Below are 19376 nucleotides of genomic sequence, written 5' to 3'. Positions count from 1 at the left end.
CAAGTCCAAAATTAATTGAGTGACTATTTGCATCACAGCAGGAAACAACAGAAGCAGAGTGATGGGGGGGGGAAAGTATGAGTGGAAATAGTCACAGACAGATAGAGAGAGAAAATAAGAGATTGTTGTGAGAAATATTATGGGAAATGAACACCAGTCTAGAAGTGAACACAAGTTCTCTTGTTCGTGTTCTGCAGTACAAAATGTGTTATTGGGAACGTTCTAAAAATGAAAGATCGTGACAAGTGGAAGCAAGATGATGCCAGTGTTCTTACCAGAGGAAACAAAATGGGTTACTGCTCTATGATGTTCAGTGACTAATCACACTGACAAACTTTAAATTCCAGCCTGGTGATAACATTAGCACCAGTGTATTGGTTTTTATATCTAAAAAGATGTGAAATCTAGTTTTATAAATGACAACAGAGACCGGAAAATTGGATCATAAGTGAAACCATTGCTTCAGGCTTTCACATCTTTAACTGAGACATTAAAGCACTGTTACAGCGTAAAGATGAGAAAACCAATAACGCTCTCAGATCTAAATTGTTAAAAATGAAGTGACAGCCAGCAGTTGTTTGGCTTAGCATACAGACCAGAAGCATGGGGAAATGAGAGGCAACCAGCCTGAAGTCTCTAGTGGTTACGATGAAATAACGGCAGATTCCTGGGATGTTGCTATTCCTCTTAACATCTTAACTTCTTTTTACACTTCAGCTTTTGAACAGATTTAAAAAAACAAGATGTAACATGTCAACTTGTGAGTTTTACAGCTGCTCGATGGCGGATGAGTCAGGCTAACCGGTTCCAGTCTTTGTGCTAAGCCAACATAATCAGCTGCAGCACAGATAAAAAAAACTAATATGGAAATCTGTCACGTGAGACAATCAGTATTTATATAGCCAATTATTTAACCAATAAGTTTTGGCAGGTAAAAGCACGTAGGATCCCATCATCTATTGTAAGAAGATCGTAAGATTAAGAAGAAAAAAACATTTTCCAGGAATGTAAACTTGGGCTAAGTCAAACAAAAAGCAGTGAGAGAGGACGTCACAGTACTTACAAGATTTTCTATAGAACTTTGGAATTCGCTGATTTTCTTCAGTGTCTCATTGTCCCTCTTGACTTCATTGATGTACATGGCCAGGTCCTGGGAGGGCAAAGCAAACGGTCTCTCAGCCTTCAGCTGAAAACCTCTCTGACATCTGTCATATCATGATAGACTTAAAGTCCTTTGAGCCACAGTAGCTGTATGGAATAATTTATACAGCTTTGGCCGACATTATGTCATTATGTGAGATTTTCTAAAATTGCACTTTTGAACATATGTAAATGCAGAATAACCTGCATAGCCTCCAGAGCCTCCTTTAGTTGCTGTCTCTCTGGTCGATCAGCTGAGTGGCTCAAAAGTTCCTGTGGAGGGATATTAGCATTATTATTATTATTCATTTGCAAAGAAATACATTGAAAATAACGTGTTAAAAAACAATCTAAATTAGATGTCATCTTACACTAAATTCATCAGAAGAGCAACAGACAACTTTAGACATACAGTCTGAACAAACAACAAACATTTATTGATTTCTGATGCAACCACTGAGTAATGAGAGGGGTTAGTTGTGAGAGATGTATAAATGCTCTTTACTGTGATTATGGATGTGACAAGATTGTGGCTGAGAATACTCTAACCCTTTAACCTCCTCACCAAGAAAAAAGCAATGAAAACATTTATTCTTTATATATTTTATTTCCTTGGGGCACTAATTACAAAAATCAATGTTTTTTTTATGAACAGACCCCACATTTTTTGAAATATTGGCCTCTACCAAAGAGTTGAGATGTCGTAAGTAAAACATGTTTTCAATAAGATATAGCGAGTCAAAATGTGCTCTACCATATGGTTGAGCAGAAGGTTAAAGGGTTAAGCTGAGCACCATCAACAGCAGCATACATAAAATATAATACAAGAGGAATACAGCATATTACATAACGGATTACTAACTAGCCTGCAGGTCTAACGGTACTTTGTGGTAACAAGTTAATAGAAAATGTGTTGTCCTGTGCAAATCAATAACAAATGTGTTGCATCATTTTGATTTGTGATTGTCTTCCTCCTGCCTCCTCCACTGGCTTATTAGGGTGATTTATAAAATGCTGTAGAGCCGTGGACACATACGGTGTATTTCATGACAAAAAACAAGTCTCATCAAATGTTTTATAGTTTTATGAACACAAATGGAATTGTGTCAGCTGTCCAACCAGTTGGAAAATCCACACAGCAGTGTCCTAAAAATCATGTGTGACACATGAATAAACAAAACTGCTGTTCTTTTTTGTCTGACATGTTGCACCAGACTGATGAACAAAATAAACAAATATCCAAGCAAACAGAAGGAACTAACTTCCATAATGACACATAATCAAGAATGTTTTATTGTCGTCACACAGTTGCTTGAAATCCCATTTGAAGCACGTATTTAGACGACACAGGACATCTTGGCAGAGCTGTGCATGAATGCTTCATATTCTAAATTTCATATCTGAATCCAAATCTGAAAAATATCATCACTCAGTTGGAGGGACTCATATCGTTGAGCTTAGAACAGCGACAGACGAGTGTAGCATCTATTATAGCAACATTCATTTGGCAGTTAGATTTGCTTCTATGACGTTTTCCCAGTTTTACCTATTTGGAATGTTCAATAGACCTCTTACTGGCAGATTTGGACTTGTCATAGCAGGTAAATGACAGATGAAATTGTAATATACCGCACAATACCAAGGCCTTGGAACCGGAAACCTAGGAGGAATACGGCCATTTTTAATAGTATTCATTATAATGTACCTTCCCTGTTATGACAAATCAAAATATCTTTCTCTGCAATGTACTTCCTGTCACCGCTAACTCTCCTGTGTGCTGGCAATGAGCTTTGCACACTAACCCCCCCCTTTCCGCCAGCTCCTCCCTCATTGTGCAGACACCCTGAACAACCAGTACCAGTCATTAGTGCAGCAACAAGGACATTATCCCTCACTGGCTTCCCACCCGTGGCAGCACCAGCACAACCTAGATCAAAGTGATGCTATTGGGCCTCAGTTTACCTTAGTTTTAACCCAGCACCTCTTTTCAATACTGTCCGTTACTTGTGCAAGCATGACAGCTTTAGATGAAAGATATGGAATGAAAAAACAAAAATAAAACATTGCAACACTGTAAATTCATTAAATATTCTAACCCTGCTTGAGGAGAATTACTTTTATGATGACTGTGCTGAATTCACTTGATTCAGAGTCCAGCTTTAGTTCATAAAAGATGAGGGGATCTGGGTATTCACACCATAACCAAATAGTGAAACAGTGCTGCGATGATATCTACAGAAAATCAAGGGAAGATGTGCCCTTAGGCATGACCGGGCACGAAAACAGGACTTGTCAGTCTAACATGCCCCAAGGCTCCAGCATACAGCAGCGTTTTACTGCAAAGCTGTGTGAAGCAGTGAAATGGGTTGCATTTAATCTGATTACTGCACGGTTGATTTGACCTCAGTGTCTTGCTGAGACTCCTGCAGGGGTTCGATTCGAACTAACAGACAAGTCCCAGCACTCTCTGTGTATTCCTGCAATCACCTGACATGAACATTCGCTCCCACTCCAGTCCATCGCGCACAACACCGCATCATAAACTCATACGCTCATCCATAATTGAAATGCAAAGTCAATTAATCATGGGGAATATTACAGTGGTCGGCTTGTTTTATACAAGAACACCGGGAGGAGGGGGAGAAATATTGGCTGCAATGTGAGTGGTCAGAAATTGTGCTTTAACACATTTGCATATCGGGACAAACAGCATCAGTGTAGCGCTGCAGTTACTGATTGTAGCTTCCAGTCGCTTATTATTTCCCACCAACAATTGGAAAACTAAAAGAATTCTGTTTATTAGGAAATGAGCTGAACATCAGCTGCAAGCGCAAACTTTTAAGCGTCAGAAATCCTACACGTTTGGCATTTTTCTTTGATAATAAGGATTAATGATTCATTAGTAACCAGTAACCAGAGTGCCACGCTAAACACCTAGGACACTGATATTTAGTACTACTGAGGGACACTGGCACAAATCCCCACTTTGGATTGAATTAGTGTATTCAATTTCAGTTGCTATTTTGGGTTAAAAATCTGTACATATTTGAACCAGAGGGGAGAGAGACAATAAAAGAAAATCAAATCTGAACCAGAGCGCAAGCACCAAGGCACAAACACACACACACACACACACACAAGTTGCGTTAGGGTAAATGCCAAGTAGCAGTAAGTGTTGCCACAGTGACTTTTTGAAGTGTAAGTAACAGTTTCCAAAAGGGCAAACTAGTCGGTGCCCAAATTGCTGTTGGACTGGTGGAAAAACAACAAACACAGCTTCATGCAGCGACGCTAAAAATCTGGGAAATTATGACAGAAACAGGCAAAAACACAGGAGCAACTGTCACCAGTCAAAGCTCACTGACAAGAATACATACACTCGATGCAGGACAGTTTTAAGCCTGCTATTGATGGAAATCTAACAAAAATCTATATAACGGTGTGTGGAAAAGAAAACCTTGACATTTGAGTTTGAATAATCGTAAGTTCTAGTCATTCATGTTTTATTTTCCTACACTTGGAAATGTTGACATTTTATGCAAGCTGACCAATGCCTTTGACCCACAACGCTTGGTCCAAACTGTTAAACATGGTGGAGGATGTGCTGTAATAATAAGTGTAGCCGTATTATAATCACTATTGCTTTGCATGGCCATTTAGGGACCTTATACTGTGTTTAAATATTTCTGTAGTTTCTGTAGCTGTGTCAAACTGTTTGTTTTATGCATTTGTTTTATGGATGCAGAAAGAAGTACAGTTCTTATTTTTGGACATCATGTCTCTATGTTTAACCTAGAAGTGCCAGGAAAGCATGCTACTTGTGGCGGGGCTCTGAGGCCACGAGGACGCTGTAAAGTGGGCTTTGCTGCAAGAATTTCAGTGGAAGTTTTGACACTTTTCTGTCAGTGAAACTGGGCCACTGTTCAGATACATTGTTCTGCGAATCAGAGCCGACTACGGCTTCCTCCGCGAAGAAGCAAGCTGCAGAGTTTTCGGTGCCGCTTTTCAAGCCAGTGTTTGATATTAAAAAGATGGAACGTAAAGTGTGAAATAGCAGAATAGCAGCTTCCATTCCATCTGCTTCAATCATCAAAGACTTCTGGTCCTTAAGACCCAACATCTGACCACAGACATTCAAAGAGCCCTAAAGCATTCAAAGATGGACTGAATCAGTTCTGAATGCTCTACACATTACCTTCCCGCTGTAGGATTAAACTGTGAAGAAATGTTGGGAGATGCTTCTTACCTTCAGTAGTAGGTGGTACTTCAGCACCCTCTGCATGGGAACAACCAGAAGATCCTGCAGCTTGAACTTCCCTTCCTGCACTTTCATAGTACATTCCTGTGGAGCATAGACACAAGCAGCAGCAGGGCCATTATTACACATTGCACAATGCAGCATTGCACATTTCTTACTATCAAGCAGTCATTCAGTGCTCAATAATTCATTGTGTCTTGTTGCAGAGCTGTGATTGCTTCCACACATTCACTGTGCATTCCATTAGCAACAATGAGGCCAATTTATTCTTTCGGGGCACAAAAGCTGTGGTCGTGCCAGCCGTTTGTGACACGGCTACCCTGCATTCTGACTTGGAAATACCTCTGCCTAATGAATACATTTTTATAAACTCCACACTGGCTGCATAAGAGACTGTCTTTTGTTAGAATCATCCTATAAGGTTGTCTCACAGTGGATTGTGCAGGCGTTTCTTTATTCAGTTTCTAGAACTGTGCAGTAACAAGGACTGCTTAGCCCTCTTTACAAACAAGGTTTTTGTGTAAAAAGACAGTAAGGAGCTGTTTTACCCTCTTACAGAGCCCTTCTATTTTCAGAGAGATTATCTCTGAGTCGACTATTTTTTTTTTCCAAAAGCCATTTCTCCCACTATCGCAGGAGGGTGTTCATTCAGAATCTATTCAGATTCTTTTAAAGAATCCTGGGTTAGAGAAGGACGGAGAATAATAATAGCTCAGCAAGACAAGGTCTTGCAGCAGAAATGGACTCTGAATATCACCCAGATTAAACTCATAAGTGTAATGCTTAATAACATTTTGTCTTCAAAACACAAGTAGATTTAACAAGACAACTACAAGATAAACAAGAAGCTTCCCAAATAAAGCTCTTGGAGGCCGTCACTACAAATCCGTTCTTCTATGAACACTGCAGACGCCTATAAGTGGGGTAATGTTGGATCGTGTTAATTTAAACTCGACAGAACAGCTCTGAGGGTGTATTTGTAAATTACGTTATTTGCCTTTCTGATTTCATCTCAATTTGTGCATGACAATGGCACATTTGGACCATGTTTATGCAGTGTTTTATTTAATGTAACCATTTATTCAACAGTAAATTTTACTTTCATGATTTCATTTTCAAACTTTCTTTATGATGCCAGAGTCCAAAGTATTTTACTGGTAAACCTGCATGTTTGCTAATGGAACATGGTTGCGTTATTATAGAAGACGGCTGTCTAGTTTTAAAGTTTTTCTTTATTTTTAGAACCCCTTCTGTCTTTGTTGAAGTATTGTATGTTTTTATTGTATGCATGTCGTGTAAAGGAGAGTCAAACTTCTAGTGTATTTACAGATTTTATTAGCATGCTTGAAATGTATCCCTACCTATTATAACATCTTCAAATTGACTGGTAAAAGTTTACAACAATAGATGACAAAGAGGAACATCAAATTGAAGCTTGAACTGACAAATGTTTGGTATTTTTGATTGTTCACTTGAGCTTGTGTTCTCTGCCTTCTCTGTGACGTACCCTGGCATCTGTTTGTGGTGAGTGGTGGAGTTTACCTCTACTTTGATCTTGACGTCCTCTCGTGTTGCTATTAGCTCATCCAGTGTCTTCTGGGCGTTCTCCATGTGGCTGCAGTACTGGCCGTAGATCAACAACCTGGCGAAGGACACAATCCAACGACAAACAGCCTTTAATCTAAATACACTGTCACAGCTCGTCATCCTTCCTCCTCGGGGCGCTGTCTCGTTTTGAACAATGAAACACACCAAATAATTGTAGATGAATGTTTGACCGTGGCTCCTTCTGCCAGGTCTGTTCACATTGTGCCCTCAAAAAGACATATTATCAAAGTTTGGTTTCACATTAAGTTTGCACCTTAAGCATATTGCCTATCATCCTTTGGAGACTCTCTATGAAACTAAACACGGTTTTTCCTTTAAGTAAAGAAAGCTAAATTCAGTCCCTCAAGGCCTTCTGCAGCTGAACACATTGTAGGATTGTTTGAGCTCCAAACAATGAAACATGAACATCTGTTAAGAGAAATGTATGGCTCTGATTCAGATAATTTCTGCCTCTTTTCAGCAAGTATGGGGACATTTGAGGACCTGTGAGCTCACAAAACCTGTTCAAGGGCTTAATAAGGACTAATGAGGCCCTTCTTAATTTTCAAAATGTTGGAAATATATCATATCTTTGCAGTAACGTAGAGACAACGGAGACTCCTGTTGGAGTCCACAATTAGCTGTGAACTGATAAGTGTCCTGGAGCCTTTAGCAAATGTACCACACATTAATTTTTAGATTAATAACACAATTTGTGAGGTCAGCCTCAGAGTCATTTGGCACTATGGGGGCAGATAAATGAACATGTGAATACATGTATTATGATTGGGAATATATGTGAATACCATGAATAAGTAATGAGTGGATTCTGATCCCAGGGCAATATTTGGAGGGACGGCATCCTCTTGCCAATAAGCTCCAATCACAGGGCACTAATGAAAGATGCTGCTTTATATCAGCTGCTTTGCAGAGTTCCTTTAATCAGCGTGTGAGGAGAAAAAAAATCTCTTAATTTCCAGCAGCAAGGATATGAGAGCTGTGTTCATTAGATATTACAATGGGACCATGACACAGATCTGTGGGTTCAGCTGGGAGGAAGTTCAAAGTCATCTTGCCTGGAGGATGCCACTGCACGTGGCACACATTCCTCTCGCTCACTCACTGAGTCAAAGTAGGGCATTGGCACCGCTAAACCCCCCCCCCCATAGAGTTGGCACTCTGGTCTCTTAGTCTGAATCTCGAGCGGGTGAGGCGGTGCAGAGAGTTGGCACCTTGAAGTTCAATCATGCCTCTGATAGATCTGTGACGAAGACTAGAGCAGCAGCGCAAACAGGCCGAAAAGGGAAAGTTTGCATGATGGAACAGTGGAGCCGCTACAGGAAACAAAGCTACAGCATCACATGGGTTCAAGCTCTTTCTACGCACTGAGACACCTTAATTCTAACTTTTATATACACATGACTCTGTATTTTTGGCATACATTCACTGACAAATACCCTTATTATCTAAAGCAGTGCATTGGATCAAATTGATTTTCAATTTAAGGCTTCATTTGTCCATAAGTTGTGTTTCCTGCTGCAAGAGGACACAGTCCACTGTGGTGAAGTGACCCTAACTGGAGAGGGAAAACACAAATAAGGTGCCAATTATGCAAATGCTCCTACAACATGCTATCACAAACTGAAACTCCATTATTAAAACAAAAGGTGTCTCAACAAATCAAATAAATGAAATCTTGAGTCTGTGATTCAGCATCATGTTTTGCCTGAGCTGAAGCTAAAGCTTCCTCTTCAAAGCAGCATTTCTATCAGAGTCGTTCAGCAGTCTATCGCCCTCTGTGCCATCAAAGATCCACCACTGAAGATCACTGGAGCCCAGGCTGAGTTTGGACTACAGCCCCCCTGCGGTGAGGCTCCTACCATGGGTTATCTGGCCTTGGGCTAACAAACCCCTTATTAAGACTTGATCCACACTCTGGGAGACAGCTCCCCTCAGCTCCCGCCCCTCAAGGACGACAAAGTGATTGAGATTAATGGGTCCATGATCAATTATAAGACAGCAGGCGGACTAGGCAGCGCAGCGAGGATCCAGGGGCAGAGACACCCATCATATAGTAAGTTATCAGGACATAATGGGACATGAAGGACTTCTTTCAAGAAACTGCTCTATGAAAAAAAATGCAAAGGGCTCATGCTTCTGGTGTGAATGTGGGAATAATAGCAGTTTCACAGTTTAAGTGATATGAGAAATTAGTGATGAGAGGAAAAGATTATAGAAATATTAAAGAGAACTTGGTAGAGATTGACAAGATGAAGGTGAAGCAGATACTTCTGAGATCTTATTGAGGGCCGTGCTGTTCACGTGTGAAGGTTAGATCTCAAGACGTTTGTCTGCATGCTCATTTATATTCATCAATGTGTGGCCTTAATAAGAAAAATGTACTCAAAGAGATCCAAAATTATTTCTCTCTCACAGCAATGGCGAAGCCAAGTGAATGGACATGATTAAAAGAGTGATTTGTTTTCTCATCTGGCAGGGTTTAAAACAAGGCCATCCTTTAGAGTGTGTGTGTGTGTGTGTGTGTGTGTGTGCGCTAGTGAATATTTGTCTTTTCATGTTTACCACAATGTGCCTGGAGCAAGCAGCTTGTTCTCCGCTTCCTGAGGGTTTATTTTCTGAAGTTTCCACTTGCAGTAAACAAACAAGCAGACGTCCAACTACACATCCAGCGGCACGACGCTGTAATAAGGAGGCATTATTACCTGTTTAGCCTCTTGAAGGTTGCAGATTGGGTTTATTGTATGGTACTGTATGGTCCTGTATGGTAATGAAAAGGGTTCAGCGCAGTACAACTGTAATCTTGCTCATTTCCTCTCCACCAAGTGTGGAAAGATGGAGGAAAAGTAGATTAAAATATACAGTACAGTGTGTATGGAAAGTAATACAGTATTTTGTAGTTTACACAGAAAATTAATGACACGGATTGAAAAAAAAAAAAAAAAAAACATCTTCAGTGCTCAAAATACCAAGAAAGGCATTCTTTTCTTTTCTGACACTAAAATATCACACCCAAGGTCAATAATTCACAACCAACTTGTCAAAAAAATACTGGATCTTTAGACGCCATGTTGTGTGGAAACAAGTTATATATTTACACATTTAATAACAGCCTTTCATCTGAGACTTCAGAGACCAGTCCGTGGCTTTGTTGCCTTCACCGAGACAGGCAGTGGAACAAAAGGGATCATGGCACACAAGCACACTGCAGAAAGCATCCACCCTTGGCCAAATCATCCATAATTAGTCTGAGACACGATGATAAGCACTCTCCTTACTTGACACCATGTCTTGACACATCGCTGTGGGAGTAAGGACACATCACTTCCTGTTTTCCCCTATTGTCTCTGCTTGAATATTTTCAATCTAACATATAGTATGTTAGATTGAAAATATTCAATTGTATTTACATCTGAACTCTGAATTCAGGATTCTTGATTTAATTGCAAGCAGTAATATGACTAGTCTAAGTTATTGAAGCTCCATATCAGCATTTTCCAAAACAACTAAAGTAACCTTGAACATCCTTAAAGCTTCAGAGCAGAATAAAATGATCACGACATATTCATCTAAACATCTCATGCAGAATATTCAAACGGTTCCAAAGCCAAACAATCACACTTGAGCGTCCAAAGATCCAATATGGATGCAAATGCTGCCTGGTTTGATGTAGGTGTTGTGTTCATCACAGCGTTTTATGCATTCTTTGTCTTCATATGCAGTTGATGTGGGAGGATTCTATGCACAACATGACAACAAAAACAGTTGTTGGGCCCCTCGGTCCGCAGGCTGGGCCCATGGGTGCCCTGTGGAGTTTTATTATAAACAAAACATATGTGCTTATCCTTGAGATCCAACAAAAGAGTTGAATGTTTTTTATTTCTCATATAACATATGCATCACTGATTTTCAGTATTCTAAATCCTGCATTGTTTAGACATAAGACATAGACATAAGACCTTTATATGTCACATACACAGTTTTTAACCAACTTGTGCAATTTTTCCCTGCCTTTGCTGGTCTCATGCATGTTTAAGTTTACTTGCAACTAATAACTGACGTTTCTTTCTCCTCATAGAGCCACTAGCAAGTTTTCCTTTGTGCCACTATAAAACTGAAAAGCGTCTGCACAGGCCTGATTATATGGAAAAAGGAGAAGCGGCACAGAAACCTCTGGACTGCAGAGTTGTGTGAGACAGTTTTCCTTTGGGTGGGAAGTTTGCTGGTGCAGTAAAATCCTGCTGTTTGTGTTCTTTAGCTGCGGTGATATTGCCCTGCTTTGCTGGCCTCTTTCATAATGAGGATGCTGTCGTGCATGTTATTTCACAGAAAATGCAATTTTGAGTAACTGTGCCCTGGGCCTTCACCCGCACCCTGTGAGCTGTGCCGGGCGACTGAGGAAATCTCCAAACAAACCAGAAGTGACAGGCTGTGGAGCCAGCTAATATTCTCTGACACATGGCATTGGGACCCCCTCACCTCCACTCAACACATCCAGCACACAGCAAATGGAGGAGAACATAGAGCAAGGACTTCCAATAAAGAGGCTCATAGTGCAGCCATGATTAGGCACTGCTAGGATATCAGGGAGCCAGATTACTCTGGAAATGAGTTGGAGAATGTTGCAAATGAGGATATCAACAAGAGGGTACTTAGGTGGCCATTTAGTTTATAGAGCTTCCTCCAAGTGCACTTTTCCATTCAGTCCAGCTATGGCTGTGTAAGAACGGAGAAGTAGTCGAGATAAACCGTGACATTTTCAACGTGGCATTCAGTTCAATGACAAATAGAACCAAGAAAAAAAAAAAGCTTTTCATTTTTTGCACCGACGTGAGAAAAAAATAAATACGAGCACATTGTTGTAAAGGTCACAGGGACTTACAAGCATAGATAACCAAATTAATTATGCCGAGCCAGGTCTTGAGGAAAATCGCCAAGATGCCTGATGAGAGCGCGGCTGTGTGAGTCCAAATCCCCTGGTCACTGTTGTTTAGCGACGCAGAGAGACGGGACATTACAGTGGCTCATAATGAGGCAGGTAAACGTGTCAATCACATGCAGGGAATCAAAGCCTGTGACGCACAGAATCTGCAAATCTAATGAACTGTTTTGAATGTCGCTAAAGGTAAATATTAATGAACGGTATGCCATCAGTAAATTTGGTTATGAAAAGAAGCTAAACGTTAGATATTTCTGTCAGACGTAGAAGGTTATATCAATTACAAAACAACCAGGTAGACTCTGTGCACCTTTGGTCTGGGGCTCGCTTTCAAGGTTTGGGCCCCTTGAATTCCAATGAAGGGAAATCTCATTGTTAATAATATTTTAGTTTAGTGTTTACGAGTCATACTTCAACATTGCAGTGTCTCGTTGCACAATATTCATTAAAACAGGTCTTCCCAGTTTTGTGTGGACCCCCATTCAAAACCTTTGGGATGAATTGTAAGGCTGACTGTATTTTCTTTTAACATCCTGCAAAACCAATCATGCAACAAACAAGCTCACCTTTACATTATATTTATATGATTTCTTATTACATTTCTTATACGAGTTCCATCCTTTTTGTATAGAGACACCTAAAAAAATGGGACTAAAATCTCAATGACCAGTAAAATTGACTGTTGAACCTACGATGTCAGTTTAACTGTCTATATTTCCTCACTTTCTGTCTCTCCATGCGCATCTTCTGAGTTCTTTACAGGGACTGTTGGCAAGCTGGACCTTATCTGGGATTGCGTGCAAATTTAGATTTCCAACCACTGCTCAGTCAGAGTCCTTGGCTCAGATGAGCTAAATGAGGATGTGGGAGTGTGTGCATGCGTAAGTGAGGTAGAAGGAAAGAGTATGTCCCTGCCTCTATCTATTAGCAGGAACAGAGCCTCTAGTGTCACACTAACTTTGTGTTACATGGCCCCCTAAGGCTTAAGGAAGAGGTCTTCGATGAGCCTATTACCTATGCAAACTGACGTCAGCCAAAGAAATACTGTGACTGCCTGGTCCGGGCTGGAAGGAAAAAAGTACGTGTGTTATCAGGATTACTGTGCAGAGGACTGAAATACATTATTATGTATGCAAGAAAAGGTACACACACACACACACACACACACACACAAGTGTGTGACTCACTCTTGCAGTAATGGCTGTATCATTGGAGGAGAGTGGCGTATCCACGGCGGTGTATGGAATCATGACCGGGGCCAGAACCTATCATTGCCATCATTACCATTACCTATGAAGCAGCCACACTCAGCACAGCAGGGGGACAAATCACTGCTCTCCTCAGGGATGCAAATTATCCACACATTGCTCAGCAGCTGGGCTAGATGGAGATCCATCTGAGAGAAAACCCTGTTCACCAATAAACCTCAGTTTTCCTGGTTTACTGGGTTTCTACTCCTCAAACCACAGAAAAGTCCTACATATCAAGTCTTTTCTGTCTAGAATAGAGTCCTAATACATTACTTTCTTAAAACAAGTGAAACAATCTGTCTGTGCTGTAAGAATACTTCAACTTGTTTTCCAATAAAATGTGCTAGAGGCAGGTGGCTGCACTAGAATTGGAAAAAACGAAACTACTACAGACAAAATTTACTGGATATAAGAGAAGAATGCATTTTAAAAGTTGAGTGAAATCCATGTGAAGAACCTGAGGCAGGTTTAAAGATGATGAAGTAGAAAAGCCAAGGACATCCAATACAACAAAGACAATGATGTCATAGTGTAAGAGGACTGATAGCTGTACAGGAGGCTAACTGCGACAAGTCACTGCAGTCCTGAGTGGATTTACTCTGATCGTTTTGGTTGAATGGGGAACAATTGACTACATGCTCTCTCAGCCTTTTCCTCTAACATGTTTTGTTTTAATTGACTTATTCTTTGAAGACTAATCCCAGCAATCCTCCGTCTGATCAGTAGATACCCAACTTGATGCAGCCTCTTGAGGTTGAAAGGGAAGAAAAAGGAAGGAGCTTCTTCTGGATTTTAGCATTTTTTGTACATAACATCACCCCAAAAAGAACAACGAGCGCGTCGAACGGCAACACATACATGCTTTCAGGTTACTAACCTTTCCTTGAAGTCAAGGAAGATCTTTCCCAGGCCGCTTCCTCCGCTGACCATGTTCAGATCGATGGCTCGCAGGAGGGCAAAGTGGACTTTGATTACATCCTGAGTGAGCATCACAATAAACATTATAGTCAACCCATAGCCTCTCTTTTATACAGAGTCACAAACATAGATAGATCTATCCATATTGTAGATTAGGTCCTACTGAGGATGTACATTTTTGAAGCTCCCCCATGAGAGAGCCGGAGATACATCACATTTAATGAACATGAACCCATGTAAAACGCAAAAAAACAACAAAAACAAATTCACAAATGACTGGCTGCTGAGACAGAGGGAGGCTGAGGGTGTTACGTTTCTGAAAGCAGGCAGCAGTGAAGCAGCGAGGAGGGTGGAGGGCTTGTTGTGCTTGTTGAATGTGGACTGAATGAGTGCCAAATGTTTATATGCACTGCCTACTGTGAGAGACAGAATTTGAGTCAATCACCCCGACACCTCAAATTAAACTACAGTTGCTGTGTTCATTATGAGAGAAACATGTAACCCTGTGCCAAGAGTATGCCTGTGATGTGCTTTTATAGTTTTTGGACAACAATGGAGCTCTATGGCACAGAGAAATGATTCATATTGGGCTTTGGATACACAGTGCGTGCCATACCAAGCACATTTACATTTACAGGACTCAACACAGTCTTCACTATAATAGTTCACAGTTTAGTTATTGCTGCAATACTCAAATGTCGCTTTTTGTATTCTTGTAAATTGATTACTGACCATGTTGTAGAGCAAGACTTATAGCCCATGATCCACTGTCGTTTCCCCTACTGTGATGACAACACTGAACCATGACGCTGAAATCTCATTGCACATCGAAGCGTGAATTTTGCATACAGATACACCCCTCACACCCCTAACACACATACACATCCTGTCATTAATTCAGCCATCCATACACATATTGAATTATTCACTTGGTGTGCGACACATCGAGGCGTGCTGTATAGACATCGTTTTCTTCGCTTGAGCGGTTACTCACCTCGAGATTGACAAAGATAGCTTCCATGTCCTGTGGACTCAAGACTTGCTTCAATGGGATCATGTAATTCTAAAGAGAAACAAGAGTAACATTAGTGAAAATGTGTTCTTTAAGACTGAATATAACTAAAGTGCCTCTTAAAAAAACATACCGCAGCAACAAAGACTGTAAACACTAATACTGTACCAGACAGAGCCACTATAATGTTAATCATATGAATAGATAGTACAGAAGTGTTCTCTATGCTGCACTTCTGCTTACCGAAGAACGCTAACATTGTTTTATGGTTGTCACATTCCATCAAAATTATAATAACAAATATATCAACTAAGAAGCAATGGAGAGATGACAGGCTTTATTAACCCCAACTCAATTAAGCTTAACGGGTCCTCTGATCATAAGAAGGTTATTTATTCTCATTTAGTCTCATGTTGGTCTGACGCGGGAAACACAGGATACACATTTTGTTTAATGAAATTAGTGGAGCGGGTGATTTGTGGCACTCCATCAAATCGCGAATGAAACCTGTCAACGCGGAAACTGATGTGTTAGCAGCACTGATCTCAACAATAGTTCATTATCTCACTCAGCAAGTGTGTGTGTGTGTGTGTGTGTGTGAGAGAGTGAGAGAGAGAGAGTTTAATTCTTTCAGCGCACACAATTTGGTGTTTGTTGGTAGCAGTGTTGAGAGCAGTGATGTCTAATCTAACACCGCCACTGCAATCTCAGAAACAGAAATAAAGAGACTATTTTGGGCAGGTGAACAAAACACTGAGAGAGTTGTTGATATTATATGCGTCATGTTTAATAAGTAATGGATTCCTTTTTTTTTTGGAGAACTTCCCCAACACTTGTTGCCCTTAAGTGTGTGTGTGTGTGTTCACGTGTAAGTCCTTACGCCTGCGATGGCCATGTCTATGCTTAAAGCCACAGGGATCAGTGTCTCCTGTGCAGCCTGAGCCAATAATAACCATATCGATCAGCTCCTGTGACATTTGTGCTCCCCAATGAATCTGCCAATAGCTGACATTTCCATGCTGTGACCCGGCCCAGAGGCCTGAGACACCGACAAAAAAGGAGTGACAAAAAGCAACTGTAACACACCGTTTCTTGAGACAGGATAAAACTGTCAGCACGCTCAAATGTATGCACGCACACACACACACACACACACACACACACACACACACACACACACACTCACCTTCTCAATGTCCTCTAAAGTCTTGTAGTACTTTGCTTCGGTCTCCTGGATCTCTACCAAGCAGCAATTTCTCTTATCATCTTCTGTCATACCCATTTTCTATGGTGAGAAAAAGAACTATGATGAGTCAGGACAATTTGGGATTATTGATTATTGATCTATTTATTTTATCTTTGAACATTTTTCTTCTTTGCAAATACTGTTTACTATTTGTAGCAGAACTATCAGGATCACGAGTTCTACTTATTACTTATTAGTTCTTACTATATAAATGCATATCCAAAAAAACCCAGTGTCACATTAATTATCTATATTAGTGAGATCTTTTTGTTTGTTTGTTTCAGTCACACCTAAGCATTTTGCAAACCTTGCCTCTGCATTTTCAAAATGCTTTTCTACTGTTCCAGGTCTATTAGCAGTCTATTAGCACACTGGAAAATTGCCTGAGTTGTGCAATCCATCAAATCGCATTATCTAAGAGATAATGCAATGCAGACTCTTCCCAGTCAATTTACACTTAAAAAGCATTCCCACACAACCGTCGTGTAACATTGATAAAAATGAATGCAGACATATGGATTGCATGACTCAAACAGGTAAGAGTTTATATCTTACTATATTTCACCAGCATAATGCAGGAAATAAAGTAGTATGAAAATTGAGTATGAAATTGATTGGATTTGCTAATTGATTTTCAACATTTTGAAATTTAATGGAACAAAAGGAAAAATACAAAAATCTAAGTCTGTGTTAAAACATGGTGTGCAGTAACTGTAACTGTCCTTCAGATTGGACTGTGTTCTACATTTTTAAAAAAAACTCCAAATCAACTTGAACCACCCAAAAATGCTCACCCACACTGACTGGCTGCTGTTGCTGGCATGGCTACAATGAAGTGAGCTGGTGATGACATACACCACCTCACTTCGAGAGAGAGAGGGAGGCGTGCGAGCTACCGAGCTTTTGTGTGCCACTGTATGTGTGGGTTGGTTGGCTTAACAAGGCATATGTATGTATATGTAGATGAATCCAGGGTTTTAAAGTTATAGCCATGCAAGACGACACATTGTGAGGGGGCGGTGGAGGATGGGGAATCTGGCATTTCTAATGGGACCTGATGTTTGAGTAAGCTTCCATGTATGGACATGTGTACATGTGCGTGTTTCTTTGAAAGAACAATATACTGTAATGCATATTGTGAGTGACTCACACAAATGAGTGTGGTAAACAACCCACGCAGACAGAGGCCTCATTTCCATACAGATTTTCTATGCTGTGGCGGTGACATGAGCAGCAGGACTGTAGAATAACTAACAAAGCCATCTGGGGCAGATTTGGGTTTTGATGACCAGAGCTGATAATACAAAAACTGGGGCTAACAATGTAGAAATGCAAGTCTAGTCCAGGCCTCAATCCAGCGTGCAATCAACCAATCAGAATCACGGCTCAAAGCCAGCAGGATAACGTTTATTTGTCTCATGCTTTAAGGTTCAATGTGGCAGCTGGTGTTCCTCTCTGATGTCAGTTAATACTGCAGTCATCGCGCTGAAGTCACAGCTGTCTCCACTGGGCCCTGAGTCAGACTTTGAACCAGATGGGGTCTCCTTTTGCCCTGTGCACGGGTCAGTAATCTCACTGGCGGCTCACTCTCTTGGGATGTTATGAGTTTGTTTTAAATAAAGTGGTGATAGATAGGAGTTAGCTGACAGGGTGGGGTGAGTCACAAACACAGCGACACTCACCTGCATGTATCTGATCTGCAGCATGGGAAAGGCAAAGCAGTGCAAGTCACAAATCAAATTAATCACCAGTTAAGTAACTGCGTTTAGAAATACGTCATACAAATGCATGTCACAAAAATAATGTGAGCTAAGTTGGAGGAAGCGTGTGTTTCCTCGCCTTAGCGTGTTGTATTCATTTAATCCTTTCTGGTAATACAGAATAGATTTCCATGCACTCATTTTAGATTTACACGTGTAATAAGGGTATTTAGAGTAAATTGAGTATTGTCTAATGGACACCTGGTAGACAGACATCATGATAGACCTGAACACCTGAAACAATTACAATTAAATAAATGATAATTGATTTAAGCACTCCTAATGATGAAAGGGCAGAAATTGCGACACAAACATCTCACCATGGGTTGTCGTACTTCCACCTTAATGATGTCCTCATAGATATCATCCCCGTCGTCCTCGCAAGGCACGCAGTCGTAGATGTCGTCTTCACCCAAGTCATGCTCACTGGGGAGAAACAGACAAACACAAGCCGCAGTAGATGAGCAGCTGTATCAGAACACAACCTGAACTCAAAGGCTGAATCCCTTTCCTCTGCCAAAAGGGCTCTTATGTCTACTTTAAACATGTCTGACATCTGCAAGGCACTGAGCAGTCAAACCAGTATGAGCACATCATCTTTCATGAGCCCTGAAGATTGACATTGGTGTTTCAGGCAAGGGGACACAGTATCCGAGTTCACAAACCTCCACTGGGTTGTGTTATTGAGTTGCATTTTCCTTTAATGTGTTGCTCCGGCACCCAGCTAGCTAACTGACCTTTAATTAGGCAAACAGCCAGCAGAGCACAGACAGTTACCGTGGAGGAGAGCGCACACTGTACCTCCTCTTCTGTAAAAGCAATTATTGTTTGGAAAACTTATTGAGGGAGTGGAGAAGCCTCAGCAGGAATACCTTTTGGCAACAGGCCCATGTCAATGTGGTTAATAAACAGGGAGCTTTAGGTCGCCAAAAAGGAAATAAATGATTAAATGCTGTAAACAAGTAAAGGTAGTAAGAGCTGCCTGCTAATTAATGGAGGACCAGGTTAAAAAGCTTGGCAACTACTTGCTTGTTTAAACGATATTCAACTTATCTCCATTGTATTGAGGTGGAGGCTGTAAATTGCCTATGTATAATGTTGCCAAGAACTGAGTGAGTTACACTGTCCTATGTTTTTTTTTTTTTTTTTTTACTTGACATTTGGGCCAATTGGCGCCATAAGAAATATGCCCAATTAGCTATAAGCAGTCCCTGTGTGCAATGCACCCATGGATGTACAGACATCCTT

At 40.7% G+C, this 19376-nt stretch overlaps 1 protein-coding gene across 1 annotated transcript in view; it reads right to left on the bottom strand.

The window, feature by feature from the left end:
• Nucleotides 1–19376, bottom strand: part of vav2 (vav 2 guanine nucleotide exchange factor) — a 175519-nt gene that overhangs the window by 14593 nt on the left and 141550 nt on the right. The window contains exons 5-12 of the mRNA XM_070850159.1: nt 18449–18554; nt 16309–16407; nt 15105–15173; nt 14070–14170; nt 6941–7040; nt 5387–5482; nt 1345–1413; nt 1064–1150 (exon numbers count right to left, since the gene is read on the bottom strand). Of these exons, the coding sequence (XP_070706260.1) occupies nt 1064–1150; nt 1345–1413; nt 5387–5482; nt 6941–7040; nt 14070–14170; nt 15105–15173; nt 16309–16407; nt 18449–18554 (727 nt within the window). The remainder of the gene's footprint in view (nt 1–1063; nt 1151–1344; nt 1414–5386; nt 5483–6940; nt 7041–14069; nt 14171–15104; nt 15174–16308; nt 16408–18448; nt 18555–19376) is intronic.

This window comes from Pempheris klunzingeri, chromosome 19 (assembly GCF_042242105.1).
Source record: "Pempheris klunzingeri isolate RE-2024b chromosome 19, fPemKlu1.hap1, whole genome shotgun sequence".
NCBI classification, from domain to species: domain Eukaryota; kingdom Metazoa; phylum Chordata; class Actinopteri; order Acropomatiformes; family Pempheridae; genus Pempheris; species Pempheris klunzingeri.
Note: the sequence above shows the minus strand (reverse complement) of the source record. Positions and strands in the feature narration are given on the sequence as shown.